Below are 25,069 nucleotides of genomic sequence, written 5' to 3'. Positions count from 1 at the left end.
CAAGTGGCATTCGTATATTATTGCCACACGTACCGAGATACAGCGAAAAGCTTTCGCTTTGCATGCCACCCAGATGCATTATGCCCTTACGTAATTACATCGAGGTAGTAAAAAGGGAAACGGAATGCAGAATATGGTGTTGCAGTTACAGAGAAAGTGCAGGCAGACAAGTCAGTACAAGGGACACAATGAGGTAGATTGGAGATTTAGTGTGTATGAGGTCTGTTAAAGTCTCTGATAACAGTGGGGTAGAAGCTGTCCTTGATTCTGGTGGTTTGTCCTTGAGACTTTCGTATCTTCTGCCCGACAGGAGAAAGAATGACTGAGGTGAGAGGGGTCCTTTATTATGTTGGCTGCTTTCACAAGGCAGTGGGAAGTGTAGATGGAATCCATGGAGGGGAGGGCTTGGTTTACATGATGGACTGAGCTGCTTCACAACCCTCTGCAATTTGTTGCATCTTGAGCAGAGCAGTTGCCATGTACAGCATTGTCTACAGCATCAGGTCCTATACACCCGCCTCACCCAGAAAGCTGTCCACTCAAATATTGACCCAGATTTAAGGGCTCAATTCTCAGGGATGAGAATTGACCCAGAACCATCTAATTTGGAGGTGGGAGTGTGCACTTAAGCCACCGCTGACATCACAGCGCCAGCTACCGGGTTCAAATCCGGCCACTGTCTGTGAAGAGTTTGTAAGTTCTCCGCGTGTCTGCGTGGGTTTTCTCCGGGTACTCCGGTTTCCTCCCACATTCCAAAGACATATGGGTTAGGAAGTTGTGGGCATGCTATGTTTGCTCCAGAAGCATGGCGACACTTGTGGTTGCCCCCAGAACACTCTATGCAAAAATGTATTTCACTGTGTGTTTTGATGTACATGTGACTAATAAAGATATGTTATCTTAACTAGGATCACTTGTGCCATGTATCCGAGATTGGTCCAACTGCTCTGTGCCCAGCGCCCTGCCTTCTCATCTCTGTTAAGTTCATCGTGCTGGGCTCACAGCTCTAGATGGTGATGCTAAACTCTGAACGTGAATATTAATAAAGTTTCACAGAGGTCATAGAGCTACACAGCACGAAACAGGCCCTTCGGCCCATCTCCTCCATGCTGACCAAGTTGCCTAACTGAGCTGGTCCCATTTACTGACTTGCTCAGTAATACATGCAATCTGATGTATAGACAGAGCCATTAAGTCCACCACACAAGCACACAGAAGCTATGATAACAAGGACTATGTACATCTTTTCCAATATGCATCCCAATTTGAACGTCAGCTTATTCCATTGTAAGCAGAGCAATGGCTGAGGTAAATGTGATTTTTCAAACTTGTCATCTCTAAACCCAGCAACCCTATTAAAATATTTATCCAGAGTATTCAACCTGGTCTGTGACTCATTCAGCTGGAGGAGGGCTTGTCAAAGAAAAAGGGGAATCAGTAAATGGTAAGAAATGCTCTCCTCCAGTATCACATAATCCCAACTCTCATGAATACCTTGCCCCAAAAAAAACCTGGATGGCATTACCGATCTTCTCGATTGCGATCCATGTTGTAGAACTGTTTCCTTAGCCACCTGCAATAAAAAAGGAAGACTTCAGCCAAGTACACAGCTTCAGCACCTAGTAAAGAACCTCTAACCGAACTTGAACAACTCTCTAACAAGGTAGATAACCGCGCTCCTCTGTAAACTAAACGCATGTCTACTCTTTTGTAGATTGTGTATTGTGCTGCATTACAGAAATAAAACTCCAGTATAATCAGCAGACACTGGGTTACACTTCAAAGCAGCAGATTGGAATTGCAAATTTGCTTAATAAATGCAAACAGAAAATGCTGAAAACACTCAGCAGAATAGGCAGCACATTATGACCACATTATGAGCACCAAACGCAGTACACTGGATTGGAGAAACCAAATGCTAATTGGGTGACTGTTTTGCGGAGTCATAGAGTAATACAGCATAGAAACAGGCCCGTTAGCTCAACTTATCCATGCCGACCAAGATTTCCATCTAAGCTAGTCCCATTTGCCCGCATTTGCTTCATATCTCTCTAAACCCCTCCTCTCCATGTACCTGTCCAAATGTCTTTTAAATGTTGTTTTTGTACCTGCCTAAACCACTTCCTCTGGCAGCTCGTTCCATACACGCACCACACTCTGTGTGAAGAAGTTGCCCCTCAGGTCCCTTTTAAATCTTTCCCCTCTCACTATAAAGCTAACCCCTCTAGTTTTTGATTCCCTTTCCCCAGGAAAAAAAATTTGCATTCACCCTTCCTAGACCCCTCATTATTAAACACACCTTTCCACGCTCTAAGCAATAAAGTCCTAGCCTGCCCAACCTCAACACCTGTTTTCAGTCCATGGGTTTAACCCTGTGCTTTCCTGTCACTTGACACTTCAATTCTCTGTCACATCTTTGTTACAACAACTCACTTCACTGTTACTACAAGACCCAACCCAAGTTTGAGGAACAACACCCCATCTTCCATCTGTGTGCATTGCAACTGTCGGATCCAGTTATTTTTGAATCTGGAGGTTCTTTCAGGAGTCCAAGAATGAGTTGAAAACAACTTGGTGCTTCACAAAGTTTTATTGGAAAAGTTTAAAACAAGAAACAGTCACAGAGCACATGGCACTAGCTTTACTACTGGGTGAGATGAGTCAAGACAAAAGGAACTAAAGATGAGCTAGGGCCGGGGGCGGGGGAAGAGAGCAGGAGAGTGATTAACAAAAAAACGACACCTTTTATACCTGAGATAAGAGGTACTCCTTAGCTAACAATAGTCCAATCAGAAAACCTATTAGAAAAATAGGGGGCTATGTGGAAGGGAAGGGTTAGATAGAATCTTAGAGCAGGATAAAATGTTGGCACAACGTTGTGGGCCGAAGGGCCTGTACTGTGCTGTAGTGTTCTATGTTCTGTGTATACCTGTGGCAAAACCAACCAATGAGAAAACACGTATTCATCTGATGGACGAACCAATAAGCTAAAAAGCAGTTATACCTTGTGCAGCCACTTGAGGTGTATTAAGCACTATGCATGTTAAAAAAACTACTTAAAACAGTCGAATCCAACACAACCTTCCAGACTCTTATCAAATTCTGTAACTTCAGGTAACTGGCATCCCCTGTTTGCATCAGAACTGGACTGTTCTTCTTAAGTCACCCACATGTTATAATGGCTCCACTTTCTCTCTCCATTAGCACAGCCGGAATTGCTGGGCATTTCTTACAGCTCTGCATTACACAGCTTTTACATTTCTTTATTTGTGTACTCTCCTTTCATTTGCCCTCATTTCATAACTGTTACGTTTGCTTGTTTATGTTTTCTCTCTCTCTCTCTCGTTCTCTCTCTCTAACAGTCCTCATTAACTGTTGCAACAGTGCAGAAGGCCATAGACAGGTTAGAGTGTGATGGAGAATTGAAGTGGCAGGTGACAGGAAGCACAGGGTCACACCAACAGACCGAATGCAGGTGCTCTTCAAAAGAGTCACCCAATTTTGCGTTTGGTTTCTCCAAGCCAGTGTACTGCATTTAGTGCTCACCATGTGGTCTTCTCTACACAGTAGAAATGCTGCCTGATCTGCTGAGTGTTTCCAGCATTTCACCAAATTTGCAACTCCAATCTGCTGCTCTGAAGTGCGACCCAGTGTCTGTGTGATTTCATCTACAACTCGTCCTCACGGCAGCTCTAGCCTCACCCTATCTGAGATATTTCCTTTGTCAAGTCCATCTCTCCCCACCCTTCCTGTAACTTGTTTCCTCTCTTTCCAAGTTCCAAAGAAAGGTCTTCAACCCAAAATGTTAACTCTGCTTTTCTTTCCACATGACCTGCTGAATGTTTCCAGCATTTCTGTTCTTTTATAGCTTTCCAGCAAAAGGAGCATTTTTGTGTCCTGAGTTTTGTTTGATGATTGGCACCAAAACAGCAGTACGTCGTTTTGTGAAGTTGGGTGAGTTACTGTCACTCAGCAGCCACTCAGGAAAGGTTCTGCCTGGTAACTGGAGCACTCACAACATTACACTCCGAGCCAGTCAGTGTCCACGGGAGAGGAACGTGAACTGGGTCAGAAGAGCATAATTTTTTTCCACAAAATGAGCCACAAGGAATTCTGACCCTATTAGCAATCAGGTAAATGTTTCTTCCACTGAGAGCTAATTTCTTCCAGCCAGTGTTCTGTGTAGGCATGGCTGAATGTGTTATGAATTTTGGAAAAACTTGTTATACCACATGGATGCAGGTTGCACAATCACACAGCTAAAACTATGTGGGCTCTGCACAGTGATTGGTAGAACTGCCCAATACATGGGTGCTGCAGAGATCATTGCGTTTAATTTGAGAAATGCAAATTATTTCTACACAAGATATTTAGAGGAAACACACAGCCATAGTTCCCAAGTCTTGGGGCTGTCCATTCAGAAACTATCAAGAGAATTTTAAAGTATCCAACAGCAAAAAAAAATGGAAAATCAGAGAGAGAGCGAGAGAGAGAGAGTAAGTAAAAGGGAGAGAGAAAGGAGAGGGAAAGTGATAAAAGAGAAGGAGAAAGGAGAACGAAATAGTGAGAAAAACAGAGTGAAAGGCAGAAGAGTCGGAGACAGAGAACAGAAGGAAAAAGATGAGCTTAAAAGAAGGGGAGAAAGTGATTTAAAGGAAACAAGTAGAATGGGAAATAAGGAGAAATCCAAAAGGACTAGGTGTGAAAAAAAGGCAAAACTGAGAAAAGGAAAACATTCCTTAACTTTTTGAAAATTCACTGCACCAGTAGATCTGCTAAGGTCAGGCACATGTGTAATCTTCAGGAGAACTGGGATTATACCAGGAGTAATCAAACTAGGAAGTATGAACTATTCAGGTCCTGTTTTGAAGTCAGATTTCCTGTCTTTATTTTTGTATTTCTATTCTTTCCTAACTTTTATAATTGAAATTACGGCTGTAATCACACTCTGCCAGCAACACTGCAGTTCCCATGGTGGCTATTGGGATTTAACGGTGGGCAGGAAATGCTGGTAACGTCAGCCTTGTTGCACATAAATGGTGCAGACTTTCAAACGGGCTCACTCTGAGTTTCCTACTGAGCTCTTGGGTATCAAAAACCAAGACAAACCCATGACCTCCTGTAATAAAAACAGAAAATGCTGTTAACACTCAGCAGATCAGGCAGCATCTGTGGAAAGAGAAGCGGTTCATGTCAAAGAGCCTTCGTCAGAAATGAAACATCAGCTCTGTTTCTCCTTCCCAGATGCTGCTTGACCTGCTGAGTACTTCCTGCATTTTCTATGTTTACCTTAGGTTTTCAGTATCTGCAGTTCTTTTTTTCATTCCTGTGATCTCTTCTCACTCAAACATAATTCCAAAGGTAAACATTTGGCTGCAAACTCTAAATTTGGGATATCGCAGGGGAGTGGTGCAGAATTCTTTTGTAGGAGGGTCAGACTGAAATCATGTTTTATTATAGCATGCATAACCAGATATGCGTAAAGACACAAGAGGCAGAATTACCGATCACTAGTTTCTGTTCAGTCTGTTACCATTCAGCAATGAACACATACAAGAACAAGAACTCAGAAAATAGGAGCAGGAGTAGGCCATCAGGACCTTCAAGCCTGCCCCACCATTTAATAGAATCAGGGTTGATCAAGTCGAGTCGAGTTTATTGTCATGTTTGCAAGTACAGTGAGGTGGAAGCCAACGTTCCATTTGCCTTCTTGATAACCTGTTGCTCCTGCAAACCAACCTTTTGCGATTCATGCACAAGCACTCCCAAGTCCCCCTGCACAACATCATACTGCAATCTTTCACCATTTAAATAATAATCTGATCTTCTATTTTTCCTTCCAAAGTGAATGAACTCGCATTTACCAACATTGTACTCCTTCTGCCAGACCCTTGCCCACTCACTTAACCTATCTATATCTCTCTGTAGACTCTCCGCATCCTCTGCTTCATCTATTTCTTGGTTTCTTGCCTGTGCCACTGCAATGTTATTATTTGCTGGCCTATAGACAATTCCCACCTGTTATTTTTTCCCTTTACTATTCCCAAGGGCAGGCACGGTAGTGTAGCGGTTAGCATAACACTATTACAGCACCAGAGACCCAGTTTCAATTCCGGCCGCTGTCTGTAAGGAATTTGTACGTTCTCCCCATGTTTGCAAGGGTACCTTCCGGGTGCTTCCGGTTTCCTCTCACATTCCAAAGGCATACGGATTAGGAAGTTGTGGCATGCTATGTTGGCGCCGGAAGCGTGGCGACACTTGCGGGCTGCCCCTAGAACACTCTATGCAAAAGATGCATTTCACTGTGTGTTAAACGTACATGTGACTAATAAGGTATCTTGTCTTGTCTTGTACAGGTACAATGAAAAAACTTACTTGCAGCAGCATCACAGGCATGTAGATTCACATAGAGCATAATCTATGCTGGCCTCCAACTCCTCTTCTGTACCCTTCCTCCATACCCCTCTACTCCTTGATCTATCAGATATTTGTCCACCTCCACTCTAAATACTTTCAATGACCCAGCCTCCACCACCCGCTGAGAATTCCAGAGATTCACCACCCTCTGCGTTCCTCAGTTTTAAATGACCAGCCTCTAAAAAGGTCCTAATCTGGGGGAAGACTAATTTCGATGGGATGTCTGGCAAGTGGGACGCTTTTGAAAGCGAGATAAGAAGAGTTCCGAGCCAGCATGTTCCTGTTGGAATGAAGGGAAGGCTGGCCAGATTAGGGAACCCTGGTTGACTAGCGATATGGAAGTCTGATCAGGAGAAAGGAGGAGGCATATATTGGGTATAGGCAGCTGGCATCAAGCAGGTCCCTTGAAGAGTATAAGGGATGTAGGAGGACATTTAAGAAGGAAATTAGGAGGGCAAAAAGGGCCATGAGATATCCCTGGCAGATAACAGAGAATCCTAAAAAATTCTACAGTGAATATTAACAGTAAGTGGGTGGCTAGGAAGAGAGTAGGCACTCCTAAAGATCAATGCAATATTCCATGAATGGAGCTACGGAAAATGGTGAGGTCTTAAATGAATACTTCTCGTCTGTATTTTCTGTGGAGAGGGACATGGAAGCTGGTGAATTGAGGAGAGGGAACACAGATATCCTGGAGCATATCAGCATTATGAAGGGGAGGTGTTGGGAGGGAGGTCCTGAAACACATAAAAGGTGGCTATGTCCCTGGGGCCCTGATCTGGATGTTATGAGGAAAGCAAGGGAGGAGATTGCTGGGACCCTGGCAGAGACTTTTGTATCTTCATTAGCTACAGGTGAGTTATCAGAAGACTGGAGCATAGCTTATGTTGTACATTTATTTAAGAAGGTCGGCAGGGAACTACAAACTTGTGATCCTTACATCAGTGGTGGAAAGTTATTGGAAGGGATTCTGAGGGACAGGATTTACTTGCATTTGGAAAGGCAAGATCTGATGAGGAGTAGTCAGCATGGCTTTGTGTGAGGGATGTGGCCTATGCTTGCTTCTAATTCATATGCTCATAGTACAGCACTGGAACAGGCCCTTCAGCCCACAACCTCATAGACTGGATGTAATGTACCAATGTAGTAGCATACGAGCACTGAACTCCTCATCCAAAATTCAGCTCCATTAAGTTACAGAAGTTTCTGAGGTGTTGTCCAACTCACTTATGTCACCTAGACATGTGACCAAGGACTAATTTCTGCTAAAATAGAGTATATAAGATATATTAATTAGATAAGATATAAAAATATTATCTTATCTTATGTCACCTAGCAGATGTGACCAAGGGCTAATTTCTGCTAAAAATAGAGTGTGATGTATTCAACACATCATGATCCTGCCAATCAAATTCAGGACTCTCACTGCAGTTTTCAGTGCTTACTGCTAAAACTTTTAGATTATCTGATACTTTTTATCAAGTAGCATAAATGCTGCTTCAACATTGAAGTATTGGTACAAAATATTAATATATAATTATCCAATACTCTTTATTAAATGGGGGTCATTAATTAAGCCAACTTTAGAAACATGGCAAAGTTACAGCACAGCAACAGGCTCTTCTGCCCACCATGTCTACACCAACCATGATGCCAAATTAAATTAATCCATCTGCCTGCACATGGTTATAATAATGCAACCACATTGGAATATTAATGCAAGATAAATTGAGTTGCCAGCTGTTGAATTCATTTTACTGGTAAACGAATCTATCAAGAGTTTTAGACTCAGATTCTGTTGGGATAATTGCCACAACGTCTCAGCAGCTTCACCATCTAATCAGACCATAAAATGGCATGAAAGATACCGGAGAGAGACTGTGGTAAGGAAAGAGGGGTGGGTACAGTTTCAGATCAGTGATTATCTGGAAGTGGACCACCTTAAGTGTATGGAAACACTCAGCAGGCCGGCAGCATCTGTGAAGACAGAAACAGCTTATGTTTCTTCTTGATTGAGAATCTAGAACTGGGCGTGCGGGGTCACTGTCTAAAAATAAGAGATCACCTATTTAAAACAAAGATGAGGTGAAGTATTTCCTCTCAGAGGTTGTGAGTATTCGGCACTCTCTTCCTCAAAGGGCAAGATGACATAGCAATTGTTGAAAGGAAGGATTTAGGGGGAGAATGGGGATTGTTGGGATAGCTCATTCAAAGGGCTATCATGGGAGCAATGAGTCAAATGGTCTCCTTCTTTGCCATTGGATTCTACAATCGAGTTACTGAGTACACCCAGTCCTACTGCCATGAATATTCAGTTGCATCAAGTATCCCCATTGACAAGACACACTGTTTAATGTGGGAAACTAACACCCACTCAGAGTGCCCACACACACATTGCCTCTCTGTTGCCATCCTGACAGGTTTCTTTTGTTACCTTTCTATCTGAAGCGGTGTTGGTGATTTCACAGTGTCCGTCAAAAGCCAGTTCAGACCAGTTATCCACATGTTCATCTCCTCTTCCGAAGTAGCTGTGAAAGAGGAGAACAAGAGGAAAGTTTGAGAAGTGGGACAAAGCAATCCCCAAAAATTAACCTTGGTACTGGTGTCAAATCAGTGTAATGTCTGCTCAGAGCCAATACCAGTGAATCAATCGTACCTACACCAGCATCTGATAGACTGGCTTATTGGAATAGAATTATCCTTTACAGTATCCTCTAATGGAGCATAAATGTTGTTCAGCATTGTATTAAAGAAAATCTGGAGCCAGTTATCGGCAGTGAAAGGATTTTGCATCAGCCTTCTGAAGTGCCATTTATTTTCTATTAAATTACTGTCAGGCTGGTGAGTTTCCAAGTGGTGAGCCGATTCACAAATGTCCTCCCTCTTCCCATTCTATTTTCTCTGCCATCCACTCCTTGACCATCACAGTGCAACCAGGCAGAAACCCATAGAATGGAAACAGGTTGGTAATGCGGCAGTAGGCACGGTAGTGTAGCGGTTAGCATAACGCTATTACAGCGCCAGAGACCGGGGTTCAATTCCAGCCACTGTCTGTAACGAGTTTGTACATTCTCCCCGTATCTGCATGGGTTTCCTCTGGGTGCTCCGGTTTCCTCCCACATTTCAAAGACATACGGGTTAGGAAGTTGTGGGCATGCTATGTTGGCGCCGGAAGCGTGGCCAACACTTGCGGGCTGCCCCCAGAACACTCTATGCAAAAAAGATGCATTTCACTGTGTTTCTATGTACAGGTGACTAGTAAAATATCTAATCTAATCTAATCAAAGACCCAACCCACCCCAGACATTCTCTCTTCTCCCCCTTCCCATCGGGCAGAAGATGGAAAAGCCTGAAAGCACGTACCACCAGGCTCAAGGACAGCTTCTATCCCGCTGTTATAGACTACTGAATGGTCCCCTTGTATGATAAGATGGACTCTTGACTTCACAATCTATCTCATCATGGCCTTGCACCTTATTGTCTGCCTGCACTGCACTTTCTCTGCAACTGTAACACTTCATTCTGCTTTCTGTTGTTTTTTTCCTTGTACTACCTCAATGTACTGATGTGATGAAATGATCTGTGTGGATGGCATGCAAAACAAAGCTTTTCACTGTTTCTCAGTAGAGGTGACAATAATAAATCAACTTAATTTCTTTTGCTAACCATCTTGTCTGGGGATCTTATGTGGCTTAAGACAATTAGAAATCAATCAAAATATTTGAAGGTGCAAATGTGAAGCTGACACTGAGATCAATTGGTTTAGATGCCCAATATGGAATTGATTACAAGCATGGAAAGAACTCCGGAATCAGGGATTACCTGCAAGACTGAGAGTTTTCAGCCGGAACTCCATCCCATACAGAACGACAAAACAGTGCGAAGAGTCAGGCCGGGATAAATCAGGTCTGGCCGCATCATCCTGGTACCGTTCAAAATCCCGGGAATTCCTCCCTGCACGAATCTCCTTGATTTCCCGAATATCAACTGAAAGAGAAAAGAGATTTTTTTTTAAATTCGGGAAAGGCTGGTTGTGACCTACCATTTCCAGGCAGCCCTGGTTTATATATCCGAGGGTTAAAATGTTGGTGACAGAACAGCTGGCAGTATTTCTGCTGGTTCATCTGTTCCTGCTGGTCCGGTTGTACAGGGCAGGAAGCAGGTGTGAACCACTACCCGGCAAAGACAAAAACTGAATTAAACATGCTGAGTGTCCACTTCACAGTTCAAATTACTCCAGTGATAATCCTCAACCAAGGAAGTATCACCATCTTCCCTGTGATTTGAAAGATGTCATCACATGAAGAAAGAAAGATAAACTGGCATTTTTCTCTTTTTTCATCTTTGGCCACTTATAACCTCAGGACAGAATCATAGAAAATTTACAATACACAAGGCCATTCAGCCCATTGTATTCCTGCAGGTCAAATAAAGAACTCAGCTTAATTTCATCATCCAGCAAATGGTCTGTAGACTTGCAGGATACAGCTTTTCAAGTCTATTCTGTATGTTTTATTTACTTACCGTGAGACAGGAGGAGGCCATTTGGTCCATCTGGTCCATGCCAGCTCCCAAAAGAGCAATCCCATTCATCACATTCCCTTTTTCCTTATTTCTATGTACCTCTGCAACTTATTCTCTCTCACACACCCAACAACTCCCTTTCAATTCTTTTTTTACCACCTTTCAATATTAAAGGGTAATTTTCAGAAGCCAAGTAACCAAGCAGTGTGTCTTCACGAAACCAGAACCCCCGTAGAGAACTCACAGAGTTCATGAGGCAAATTCTACACAGACAGTACCCGAGGTCAGGATTGAACCCAGGTCGCTGGAGCTGTGAGGCAGCAGTACCAACTGCTAGACTGCCATGCCGGTTTCTGCATCCACCATCCTTTCTGGTGGTGAAATCCTTCCAGATCCCTACTAGTACCTGGGTGATATTTTTTTCCTTCCCTCACCTCCCCTCTAACCCTTCTACCAATTACTTTAAGTTTACACCCTCTGGTTTTTGACCCAAAACTCAAAGTATAAATTTCTAAAGCAACACACACATAATGCTGGAGGAACTCAGCAGGTCAGGCAACATCTATGGAGGGAAATGAACAGTCCACGTTTCGGGCTGAGCTCTAGATTTCCAGTCTCTCTTGTGTCTCTATATAAATTTCTAAACTGTCATGTTGGGATTTGAACTTGTGTCTCCTGATCCATAGTCCAGGTGTTGGTTACTGGTCTTGCAACATAACCACTGCACAACCATACCCTGTAATAAAGCACTTTGTAGCCTATGACGTGCTTTTGAAGTGCAGTCATTTCTAGGAAATGCAATAGACATTTTGCTCTCAGCAAGCTCCTGCAAAGAGATAATGATCATATAATGTATTTATTTTTGAAAGATAATTGTAGAGGGATAAATGTTAGCCAGTATATTGGGGGAGAGTTCTCCTGCTTTTTGACATTGTGCCATGGAAGCTTCTACATCCACCAGAGATCAGCTGAGGTGCAGATCTCATTGGAAGGGCAGCACATCCAACACGTACAACACTCTCTTGACACCGTATTGGAGTGTCAACCTGCCTCATAGAAGGTCTAGGGCATTCAGCACTTGCCCTGGCATTCACTATAACCATGGATAACTCTTTACCTCAACTCCAGATTCCTGCACCAACTCCATATTCCTCGATTCCCTTAACACCCACAGAACATCAAACAGTACAACACAGGAACAGGCCCTTCAGCCCACGGTGTATGTCGAACATGATGCCAAATTAAACTAAATCCCTTCTGCCTGCACACGGTCTATATCCCTCCATTCCCTGCATATTCACATGCCTATCTTAAACACCACTATCGTACCTGCCTCCACCGCCACCCCTGGCAGCCCGTTCCAAGCACCCACCACTCTGCGTAAAAAAAACTTGCCCCACACATCTCTTTAAACATTCCCCCCTCACCTTAAATGCATGTCCTCGAGTTTCCAGAAGTCTTTTCATCCCTATCTTGAATACACTCAAAGGCTGAGCCGCCACAACGTTCCTGGGCAAAGGATTCTAAAGATTCACTACCCTTGAGGTGACAATATTTCTTCTCATCTCAGTCCCAATCCCTCTATTTTGAGACTAATCCTTGGTTCTGGACACCCCAGGGAGTGGAAACCTCATCTCTGCATCTATCCTGTGAAGTCTCGTAACAATTTGGTGTGTTTCAATAAGATCCACTCTGCGTATTCTGCCCTCATAAGAGCATCCTCCAATCTGATCAGTCTCGTGGACCGGTGGTCGTAGGTGAGACTTGACCCCACAAACCCTCCAACTCAGCAAAAACTGGCTCATGACTGACAGCTCACTGGATTCTTAGAATGTTACGTAGGTCAGACTATAACTGCATTCAGGTGGAGAATCTGTATTTAAGCTACGTTTTATTCCTCCGGAGGGTTTTAATTAATTTCAGGATAAGCTCGGAAATACAAAGGCAACCAATGTTGAACTACGGCGAGACATGTTAACACCAAGGTTAAGCCGTGCAGAATTTATTTACCTAAATCTCCCAGTACAGCCCTCTTACACACCAAGCCTTGTATAGGATCAGCACACGTTCTGCCTGTTGCCAAGAAGCATTTATAAATATATCATATTACTTATTTCTTTTGCACTGATTTGCCAAAGCTTCTTTGACAGCTCCTCTCAAACCCACAGCATCTATCAATCAAAGTCAGCAGGCATAAGGGAACGGTATAACCCACAAGTTCCTATCCAAGACAAATACTATCCCAATGTCTATTAGCTTCTAGCAGTTCAGGGATTAGTTGACCACAGCTAGGCTTTTTACCATGACTGCAAGATTGTGAATATTTCACTCTCTAAAATACCCAAGGATTGAAGAACTTTTTGCACAGAATTGCCTGACTGTGTGCTATAACATTTTGGTGTAGAAATTTACCTAGAAATCTAAGTTTCATTGGGTACCAAGTATTAGATAAGATAAGTAAGTATTAAATAAGATATCCTTATTAGTTACATGTACATCGAAACACACAGCGAAATGCATATTTTGCATAGAGTGTTCTGGGCACAGCCCACAAGTGTCGCTACGGTTCCGGCGCCAACATAGCATGCCCACAACTTCCTAGCCGTAACGTCTTTGGAATGTGGGAGGAAACCAGAGCACCCGGAGGAAACCGCGCAGACACAGGGAGAACGTACAAACTCCTTACAGACAGCGGCCGGAATTGAACCCGGATCGCTGGCGCTGTAATAGCATTACGCTAACTGCTACACTACCGTGCCTGCCCCTACACTACTATGCCTGCCCCTGAACCAGTTACTGAACCAATGTGAGTAGATGGGGATTAGATAAAGATCAACCATAATTTAACTGAATAGTTTAACTCTGGGGGTCTATGTTCTATGCAATAGCTTAATCTTCAGACATCTAAGAGCATCTCCCAGCTAATGAAGTCAGGCACTTCAGTAAGAGTAATCAAAAGGCAGATTACTATCTAAATGGAAAAAGACAGCAAATGAGTGAAGTACAGAGGGGTCTAGGTGTCCTTGTGCATGAATCACAAAAACAGCAGGCAGATACAGCAAGTAATTACGATGACAGCATATTGGTCTTTATTGCAAAGTGGTTGGTATTTAGAAATAGGGAAGTTCTATTACATTTGTACAAAATGCTGGTGAGGCTAGAGTACTGTGCACAGTTTTGGGCTCCTTACCCAAGAATGGATATAGTAGCATTGGAGACAGTCCAAATGAGATTCCCCAGGCTTATTCTTGTAATGTGATGATTGTCCTATCTCGAGAGGCTAAATAGGTAAGGTCTGTATACCTTGGAGATTAGAAGAATGAGGGGTGATCTTATTGAATCATTTACGTTCGTAAGGGGGCATGGCAGAGTAAACATCGAGATGTTTTCACGAGTGGGTGGATTTCAGATGTGGGGACATAGTTTTAAGATAAGAGGTTGGTCATTTAAAGCTGAGGTACGTCAACATTTCTTTTTGTGGGGGGGGGAGTGAATCTCTGGAATTCTCTGCCCAAGAGAACTGTGAAGGTAGTTCATTAGAGATACTTAAAGTGGAGGTGGATAGGTTTTGAAAGATCAGAGAATTGAGGGCTACGGAGATCCGGCATAGTGGAAGAGGTGGGGCCTGCAGTAGATCAGCCATGATCATATTCAATGGTGGGACCCACTGCTCTGGTTTTCTTGTGTCATTGTGAAGTATTTCTGATGTCCAGTCACAGTTCTAATGTACAAAAGGCGACAGCCAAAGTGCATGCAGCAAGCTCCAAACAATAGCAATGTGATAATAATATTAATGTTGAGGTAAAAATGATGGCCAGTTCTCCCTTGCTGTTCTTCGAAATAGTGCTACGGCATCTTTTACATGGACCTCAAATGTGGTTAAAACACAGAGGGTTAACATAGCAAGTAGCCAAGCCATACAAGCTTACAATGGTCTCTCATTCAGTCAACAGGTTAACTGCTCCAAATCAAGGCCGAAGTAAAATTAGTCTCAGAGACTTTGGATAGAGAAGACTTCTTAGTGTCTGTGTGTGCACGTGGGTGAGTGTGAGAGTGAGTAAGTGAAAGAGAGAGAGAGAGGGAGAGATATCAAGCAGTAATAGCATAAATTTAGCGAAGCAGTACTAAGAGAGGAATGAACTTGGTTTACAAGATTAGGGGGCAGTCATTTAAAACTCAGGGGTGTAGGAATTTCTCGCAAAGGGTGGTGAGTCCCTGGAATTCTCTACCCTGGAGGGCTGTAGAGGCTGGAACATTGGGGGCATTGAAAGAGGAAGAAAATAAATTTTTGAAAGTTTAGGGAATCAAGGGCTATGGGGAACTGGCACAGAGGAGGAGATAAGACCTGGGGCAGATCAGCCTTGATCATATTGAATGGAGGGGCAGGTTTGAGGGGTGAGTGGCCTACTCCTGCTCCTAAGTTCTTATGCACCCCCCCCGTAACCCTCCTCCTTCTCCCACTCCACTAACCAGCTCCTACCCCATGAGCCCACCTCCCACTCCGTGACCCGCCTCCTGATCTATAAGCCATCTCCCAGGAAGAATTGTGAGCCAGAATAACACGTAGATCATCCTCTGTTGTGGATACTTTAGAATTTGCTGCAAGAGTTTAATTTAGAAATACGACACCTCTTGACATGTAACTGCAAGACTCAATATTTAAGGACATTGGACCCCAACGGGTTTACTTAACTCTGAAGTGAAAGAAGAACTGCCAAAACCTGTCTCCAGCTGCCTTAGATTATTGAGACAGTAATGGAGTAGTTGCAACATTTCATTCACTTTTATTTGTCTACAACTCCAGTTATGTGTGAATGATCCAATTGGGAAAGATATATATGGTCTTGTAAACACCAGCAACACTACTGTGCAAAGCTACATATACATGGATAGATTTGTTCGCCTCTTTTGAAGAACTTAGAGTGATCATTCACTTTGTATGATGGAAACAGAACATAAACAATACAAATAAGGCAAACTCCTAACACACCATTTTGAGCTCCCCAGCAGATCAGTCGGTGGTTTCAGCTTCGATAACCTTTCTATGCAAGGTTATTCAACGCCAACACTTCAACTGGTTTTAATGTTCTCTGACCAAGGCAATGATTGTGTTCCATAAGTATTCCTGAGCTAAGTAGATGAAAAATCAACCAAGGCTCCTTGGCCTGTTTCTTATGCATTGATCTCTATCTGAAGTCCATGCCTGAGGGAAGCCAGACATGGTTTAATAGTTTCCTCTTCCTAAACCCTGGCACTCCAATTTGTGGACTCCTGGTGACACAGCACAGAAAGAGCCCACGTAGCCCAGTGAATTCCTGTGTTCTCCCCCAATATCCCTGCATTTTTTTTCCATTCGAACTATTTATCCAAGGTTTAGAGAGATATAAGTCAAATGCAGGCAAATGGGATTAGCTTAGATGGGCAGTTTGGTCGACACAGATGAGTTGGGCCAAAGGGCCTGTTTCCGTGCTCCGTAACTCTATGACTGTAAATTCCTCCGCTTTCATGGTGGTGGAAATCAAACTTGTATCTCTCTATCAATAGTCCAGAAATCTAGTCTAATAACTTAACCACAACATTACTGTACACCTGGCTGTCTTGTACCAATCCCAAGGCTTCAACTGCCTTCTCTCAGTTTCAGTCAGCGGATACTGAACATGGGAACGTGGTCAGTAAATGTCAAACCCAATCAACTCATCACCTATTCCCCAGAAAGGCAGTTAGTACCATGGCTCATCTGCCAATGCTCAGGAAACAGACTACTGTACCTTTGCTGCAGTCATAGTGAGAAATTGGCAGGGTTGTGGTGAAAACCGAAAGAAATTCAAAGGATAGGTAGAAGCCGGAAGGGTTGAATAGCCTCTCACAGTGCCGTCGCTAAGAATCTTCAAATGTATCAGTGGTTTAGTAAGAGCCAATCACAAGTCCTCTACACCTGCATGAACTCCTCAGTCAGGCTGGTTTTGAAGCCTTGGTTGATTTGACATTCATTCAATTCAGGAACATTGAAGGACAAAGTGCCTTATCTTCATAGCAGCACCTCAACTGCTAGCCAACTCAGCCAGGGTGGAAACCCCCAAGCTAATGCTTACTTTAGGTCACCCCACATCTTGGCACTTGCCAAGCCACAGCTGGTGTTACCAAAACAAATTAGGATCTGAAACAAAAACTGAAATGCTGGTAGAACTCAGCTAGTCAAGCAGCATCTGTGAGAAGAGAAACCAGTCAATGTTTTGGGTTAGCAATCCTTCCTCAGAACAACTTCAGGATTCTCCTGACCATTCCTGAAATTTAGGGCTGATCTCTGAGATGTCACTTTGAGCAGCCTATGACAATGTAGATTTTTGAACTAGTGCAACAGTTTGCCACAGGCTCCTGTCACACCTCTCCCCATCCTTACTTCATACTGGCCACCTCCCCTCTCCCCACTCAGACCTGATGCAGGGTTTCGATCCGAGACATCGACAATTCCTTTCCCCCCGATGGATGCCGCTCGACCTGCTGGGTTCCTCCAGCAGATTGTTTGTTGCTCCAGATTCCAGCATCTGCAGTCGCTGGTGTCTCCAATGGTTTATTTGCTGTTTTATCCAAATACGTTTGGTTATTGCAACACTGCTGCATCACAGATGAGCAAAGATGATTGAATTTTGAAATTTTCAACTTTACATTCCGATCCTTCCGTGACCTCACCTCTACCCGACTCTGTAATCGCCTTCAGCTCTACACCTTTATGAGGTATCTGAGCTCCTCTTCAGCCTCTGAATTAACTGCAAGCTTAAGCAATTCACCACTGGCAGCCAAGGACCTTAACCCTGAAATTCCCTCCCTAATCCCAATCACCTCTCTCTGCTACAAGAAGATGTACCTTTGGGCAGCAAAGTGGCGAAGTTTGTAGAGCCACTGCCTCAGAGTGCCAGAGGCCTGGGTCCAATCCTGATCACAGGCAATGTCTGTGTAGAGTTTGCACGTTCTCTCTGTAACCCTGTGGGTTTCCTCCGAGTGCTCCAGTTTCCTCCAACATCCCAAATAAATGAAGATTTGTCACTGTAAATTGCCTCTAGTATGTAGGTGAGTGTTAGAATCTGGGGGGAGCTGAAGAGAATGTGGGGATATTAAGAAATGGAATGAATGTAGGGTTTTGTGTAAATGGAGTGGTTGATGGTCAATTGGACTCAATGGGCCAAAAGGTTTGTTTCGGTGCTGTATCTCTCTGTGACTCGAAACCCACCTTTTCCCCCAAGTTTTTGGACATCTACCCTACTATCTGAAGTGGCTCAGTGCCAAATTTTATCAGCAAGAATGCTGTGAGCCACTGAGAAAGCGAAGGTGAGAGGGTCGGGATTGCTACGTTAAACACTTAAGTACAGAGAGTTATAAAAAGACTGGCAATCAAAATCCATCCCATTGGAGAAGAAAAAAATCTGTTCCTGTGCAACTGACTTGAAGAAAGTTGTGAGCTGTGATGCGAGTGTGTCCAATATCCAATGACGGGGAGAGGTTAGTGATGAAATCTCCAGGAATAGGTGTAGAGTTGGTAACATTGGCCATGGACAATAAATAGTGTGACTGAACAACCTAATCCCTTTTGTGTTCTGGAACCCAGAAATGCAATACAGCTACTGACGAATATCCCAACCCGATATTCCTGCTTTTGAAATGATTTCCAATGTTGAGAAAAAAATGCTTTTTATATCTTCACAAAATGGAAGGTCCCTACTCATAAAGCATCAGCTGTGGGCTCTAGGGATCAGCGTTAATGGCTTCCTCCCTCAAGAACATCAGACATTTGGCCAAATGGAAAATACCACCCAATCTACGTCAAAGACATCTTGGAGTGCCAAACATGCTCATTGGAAGTTAGCAGTCTGAGACGTCTAGAATGTCAGATGCCAACACATCTGTCCTTCTGGTCCACCACTGGATCACCAATGAATCTGCTGGTGCAGCACTAACAGGCTAGAGAGAGGAGTCTCCTTCACTCTACATCCAGCTCCTTGGTTTTAAGTATACGAGTTATTTTAATGCTTTTGATAGAACATAGAACAGTACAGCACACAACAGGCCCTTCAGCCCACAGAGTTGTGCCAAACTAATTAAACCAATGACTGCTAATTAATCAAATCCCTCTTCCTCACACATTGACCATATCCCTCCCTTCTCTGCATATTCATGTGCCTATCTATGTGTCTCTTAAACACTCCTACGCTATCTGCCTCTACCACCACCCTGGCAGTGAATTCCAGGCACCCACCACACTGTGTAAAAAAAACTTGCCTCGCTTACCTCCTTTCTACTTCCGCCCCCCCCCCCCCCTCACCTGAAATACATGCCCTCTAGTACAAGACATTTCAATCCTGGGAAAAAAGATACTGGTCTCAGTTTTTTGCGCTTATAATTAAATTTATGCAAGTTCTTAAAATAAACTTTATCTTTGATTGTCTATATTTATGTGAGCAAATTTTAAATTCCTCTATTGGCCCAGGAACAGACAACACACTTCAGAGCAATTGTGAACACCACAGACACACTAAATAGCCCTGTGGTTTCCACAAATGACCAAAGCTGATATAACCACAAATTATTCAGTGAAACTAAACTCACAAGTTAGGCTCAGAGTACCTTTGACAGCTTGCTTGACACTTCCCAAACCTGTGACCTCCTGCAACATTAGTCTGGGCCAGGATAAAGGGCCCAATTTGCTTAAAGCTGCACCTATCGAGGTATTAACTTATCTGCTGCTCCAAATCAGGAAGGTTAGGGGGAGTTTTAAGGAGGAGGCCCACCTTGGCAAATGTCTCCTTTCTAAATGTCTCCTTTCAGATGAAAGCAAATGTCTCCTTTCTTCGACAAGCACTTTTGTTTCACTGTCTGTGAACAGAATGCAGACATCACAACCAAGCCCAGACATCATTGCTCCTGAGCAGGAAGCTCACCACTCACCACCTTCTTAGAAAGCTGCATTCCATGCGGTGATCACACTCCCACAGCGCTGCTGCATCAAGGGGTCCGGGACTACAACCCAACAACGATGAACAATGATACGTTTTCAAGTCAGAGTATGCAGATTGGAGAGGAATCTGTAGGCTATACCATTCCCATTATTTTTAGAAACAAAAGTTTTATTTACATATTTACAGCAGCTACATCATTTTCATTTAAATATTTGCATAATTTTCAGATGAAAGCATTGTCACCCTTGTCCAAGTGTGAAAGTCGACCCGCGCTCTGTAATAAATCAGACAACAGCAGAACCAAAGAACTTACGATTAATGCTTTATTAGTTTAACACTAGTGGGAGTGAGGGATACAGAGAAAGAGTAAACAGTGTAACCCGAGCTCTGTACTACACTCACTCAAAGATGCCCCGGTTAGTGTGTACTTTTATACCCACTTTGTGAGAAACCTTCGTGGGAAGTTGCACTCACTACGGCAATTGTTTCCAGCAAGCTTTAGCAAAACAAGATATGTATAAGAAAACTTATTTCTTTCTCACCCACACCTGGCCTTAAATCCAGCTATAACTATAGTCACCCCATGGCTGAGGTAATTTCATACCATGGGAAGAATAGCTGCATGCCATTAACCCTTACATTGCTGGTTATTAACCCTTGCATGTCCAGTTATCTTTTACCCAAGATGTACTCCAGCTCCCTGTGGCACTCCAGAGGTCCTGGAAGGACTCCAGAGAGCCAGCGGACATGGTGTGCTTGCTCTCCAGGGACACCCAGGCACGGACACATCCTCGGAAGAGGGGCAGGCAGTCAGCTCGGACAGACCCCCTTAACAGCCTGCTGCTTGGTGCTGTGAATGGCCAACCTGGTCATGCCCAGGAGCAGACCAATAAAGAGGTCCCCCGACCAACTTGGCCTGCCGTAGAAGAGGAGTATGGGGTTAGAGTGCAACCAGAACTTGAGGAGCAGCCCCTTCAAACATTCAAACAGGATGCTGCAACCTCTCTTGTGCACCTGTTGTCCTTGTCCAACCTGCTGCTGGGGGCCACAGCGAGGTGCTTCCCCTCCCCCACCCCCCCATTCTGTAGATGACAATACTGGACTGGATGAATGGTAAAGGAAGTGGGTGACGTACAATCAAGTAGCTTGCTTTGACCTGGATTGTTCCGGTCTCTGATTTTCCTGGAACGCCTACATTTCTCTTGACAAAATGTGGGGGCTCCTGATCTTCTACCTTTTCCTTCAGCTATGCTCCCCTTTCTCAATGAACTCATGACGTAAGAAGCTGCAGAGAGTAGTGGACTCTGCCCAGTACATCACGGGCACATCCCTCCCCACCACTGGTAGTATCCACAGGAGGTGCTGCCTCAAGAAGGCAACATCCATCATCAAAGATCCCCACCATCTGGTTCATGCCATCTTCTCGCAGCTATCATCGGGCAGGAGGTACGGTAGCCTGAAGTCCCACATCACCAGGTACAAGAACAGCTACTTCCCTTCAACCATGCAGTTCTTGAACCAACCTGCACAACCCTCACTACCTCACTATAGCAACACTATGACCACTTTGCACTAAAATGGACTTTTTTTTTGTTCAATTGTGTTCCTCCTTCTAAAAATTGTGTATAATTTATGTTTATGTTTTTCTTGTGAATGCTGCTTATCTGATGCTATGTGCCTGTGATGCTGCTACAAGTAAGTTTTTCATTGTACCTGTGCATACATGGGCTTGTGCAGATGACAATAAACTTGACCTTGACTGCTTCACTTCATAGTTTCCACATCGAGGCAAATCTGCCCCCTTTCAGAAGGCACACAGTTGCATCCTTATATTTTAGGGCAAGTTGTACGCCCAGAATGCAACATATTTTCGGGTGATGATCAGGGTCTTGTTTCTCTGCAAACAACTTCAAGCCTCTCTCCACTGTACTAATTTAAAAACAATGCTGCCTTGCTGATTACAGTTGCCCCCCTTCCTCTATTTGAGCACCACAAAGGAACCTCCACAGCGACAGCAGAGTGGTATAGTGAGCAAGGAGCTGCTGCTCCACATCTCCAGTGACCCAGGTTCAATCCTGAACCTCCATGCTGTCTGTGAAGACACAAGGGATTGCAGATACAACACACAAAAAGCTGGAGGAACTCAATGGGACAAGCAGCATCTCTGGAGAGAAATAGACAGTCGATATTTCAGGTCAAGCCCCTTCATCTATGCTGAAACATTGACTGCCCATTTCCCCCCACAGATACTGTCTGGGTAGAGTTTACACATACTCCCTGTGACTGATTGAGTTTCCTCTGGGTGCTCCAACTTCCTGCCACATCCCAAAGGCATGTCAGTTGGTAGCTTAATTAGCGACTGTAAATTGCCCCTAGTGCATAGGTAATAGGTGGAATGTGCAGGAATTGACAGGAACATGGTGAGAATAAAAATGGAGTAAAAAAATAAACAGCTGGAGGAACTCAGCGAGTCAGGCAGCATCTGTGTTGGGGCAGAGGGTTGGTCAACGTTTTGGGTACAGGATCTCAACCCGAAACCTTGACCATCCCTCTGCCTCCACAGATGCTGCCTGACCCACCGACTTCCTTCAGCGGTTTGTTTCCTGCTCCACGTTACAACATCTGCAGTCTCCCATGACTCGAGAGTAAAAATAGAATTGGTGTCAGATTAATGTAAATGGGTCTTTAATAGCCAGCACAGACTTGATGGGCTGAGGAGCCCATTTCCGTGCTGTATAACTCTACACAGAATCGAAGAGTCAGTGCTGCTTTATCTGAGAGTATGGTAGTCGGTCTCGCTCTGTCCCCACATCCTGAATATTTCTTTTTCTCACAAGTATTTAGCATTTATCAATCATGTTTTTGCCTGTCACAAGCCTTACTAAAGTCGGATGGAGTCTACTGATTCCAGTGAAGAAACATTCAAGGAATGCAGAGATCTGCAAAAAAATTGCCTGCTTTCCTGCCCAAACAAAACGTGACCTACATATCACTGATGAAATCAAAAGCACATATTTATCTGTATGACTATCTTTCAAAGTCTGAGAGTTTTTTTTAAAATTGTCGTTTACCCAATAGAAGTAGCACTTCCCGCCACAGAAATGTCAAATTTATCTGAGGAACAAATTAAGCTATCCGGCCTTCACAAACAAAAGGCAGAAATGTTTTTCCCCCTGTGGTCATGATGATGTGAGATCTACGGCAGGGAATGGAACTCGGTATTTTCTTGGTATAGTATGGCCACCACCGTCAAGTTAACAGGAAGAGTAAAATTCCATCCATGCTGCCCCAACATCACATCACAGACAGGCACTTCCTAAAGTACAGATGTGATATTTTCCATTTCCTCACCATCACTGATGTCTAGCTGAAAATGCCAAATTAGCACCAATCTAAGGCAAGGGAAGTTCATATTTGACAAACTCATTTCAAAAGGGGGAAATCATATCATCTGTGGGCATGGAAAACTTCCATCCCATTGCCCTGGAACGGAATCAAAGCCAGGCTCCAGATCCAAAATGCCTGTGCACTAATCTATGGCACCACCGAATCCTCCACAAATGCTCCCAGATCATAGTTCTCATCCTGCCCTTTCCGATGGACATAAAAAGAAACTATTTTACATGGTACTATTCAAAAGAAAGCAAGCGTAAGATCATTTATTGCTATTGAATTGAAAGCTCAAGAATAGAAATTATGTATAATTCATGTTAATTTAAGTTTATGTTTGTCCTTGTTTTGGAATGTACTGTTCTGCTGCTGCAAAAGCTAATCTTCACGGCATTTCTACCCTGTGTATGTTAGCCCATGACAACAATAAACTTGAACTTGAGCTCCAGTGTAGAGAGTTTCATCGGCATTTCTCCATGACATTTTTCCCTCCTCCCTGTCTCTGAAGTTGCCCTTTCACCAAAGAGGGTTGAAAGGGCTGAGGGATGGCGAGGGAAGGCCCACTAAAGATCCACATGGGCGTTTTGCACTTACATCCAGTCACATTTCAATCAGGCACTCCAGAAAACTTTGCCTCATCTTCTGCCGTGAAAGAGGAAGGAACTCTTTAGAGAAATTGAAGTCTCTAACTGAACACATTCTGCGAGTGATTCAGGAGGAAGTAATTAAACTGTGGGTTGTCTGGGCGAAAAAGCCAAAATGCACGTCACAATTAAGTATTGCTTGATCTGTCTCCCCATCTCCGCAGCCGCCAAGTTGTGAGAGGATAAGGATGTGAGGAGTGGAGGGAAGGAGAAATAACGAGAGGGGTTAGAGACAGAGGGAGAGAGTACGGAGGGTGGGACGGGGTATGGATGGAAGGAGAGAGGAGGGACATGGTGTGCAAAGAAGCAATGGGAGGAGGGAAACAGGTGGAGAGAAGGAATGTTGTAAGGGACTGTAGGAATTGAGACTGTTAAGGGTGGGGTAGAATGCAGGAGGGTCTCTCTCTCTCTCTCTCTCTCTCCCCCTCCATCTCACCCCCTCCTTATAATCCTTGTAACCTTCAGAGATATGCGCTCTGGCAGGGGTCTAGTGATTAAACATAGGACATTACAGCAGAGTACAGGGCCTTCAGCTCACGATGTTGTGCCAACCTTTTAATCAATCTCACCCTTCCCTCCCACATACCCCTCCATTTTTCTGTCATCCATGTGCCTATCTGAGGGTCTCGTAAATGTCCCTAATGTATCTGCCTCTACCAACACCCCTGGCAGCGCGTTCCACACACCCACCACTCTCTGTGTAAAAAAACTTACCTCTGATATCCCCCCTGTACTTTCCCCCAATCACCTTAAAATTAAGCCCCCTTGTGTTAGCCATTTCTGCATTGGGGAAAAAGTCTCTGACTGTCCACTCAGTCTATGCCTCTTATCATCTTGGACACCTCTATCAAGTCGCCTCTTATCCTCCTTCACTCCAAAGAGAAAAGCCCTGGCTCACTCAACCTATCCTCATAAGGCATGCTCTCCAATCCAGGCAACATCCTGGTAAATCTCCTCTGTATCCTCTCTAAAGCTTCCATATCCTTCCTATAATGAGGCGACCAGAACTAAACACAATATTCTAAGTATGGTCTAACCAGGGTTTTATAGAGCTGCAACATTACCTCACGGCTCTTGAACTCAATCCCCCAACTAATGAAGGCCAACACGCTATACGCCTTCTTTAACAACCCTATCAATTTG

General features: G+C 43.9%; 1 protein-coding gene across 1 annotated transcript in view; it reads right to left on the bottom strand.

Moving 5' to 3' along the window:
- The window catches only part of plcg1 (phospholipase C, gamma 1), a 128,150-nt gene that overhangs the window by 68,182 nt on the left and 34,899 nt on the right, over positions 1-25,069 (bottom strand). Inside the window, 3 exon segments of the mRNA XM_052031441.1 lie at positions 1,526-1,573; positions 8,852-8,945; positions 10,240-10,404. Of these exon segments, the coding sequence (XP_051887401.1) occupies positions 1,526-1,573; positions 8,852-8,945; positions 10,240-10,404 (307 nt within the window).

The sequence above is a fragment of the Pristis pectinata genome, chromosome 16 (genome assembly GCF_009764475.1).
Source record: "Pristis pectinata isolate sPriPec2 chromosome 16, sPriPec2.1.pri, whole genome shotgun sequence".
NCBI classification, from domain to species: domain Eukaryota; kingdom Metazoa; phylum Chordata; class Chondrichthyes; order Rhinopristiformes; family Pristidae; genus Pristis; species Pristis pectinata.
This window is presented reverse-complemented; position numbering and strand designations above follow the sequence as displayed.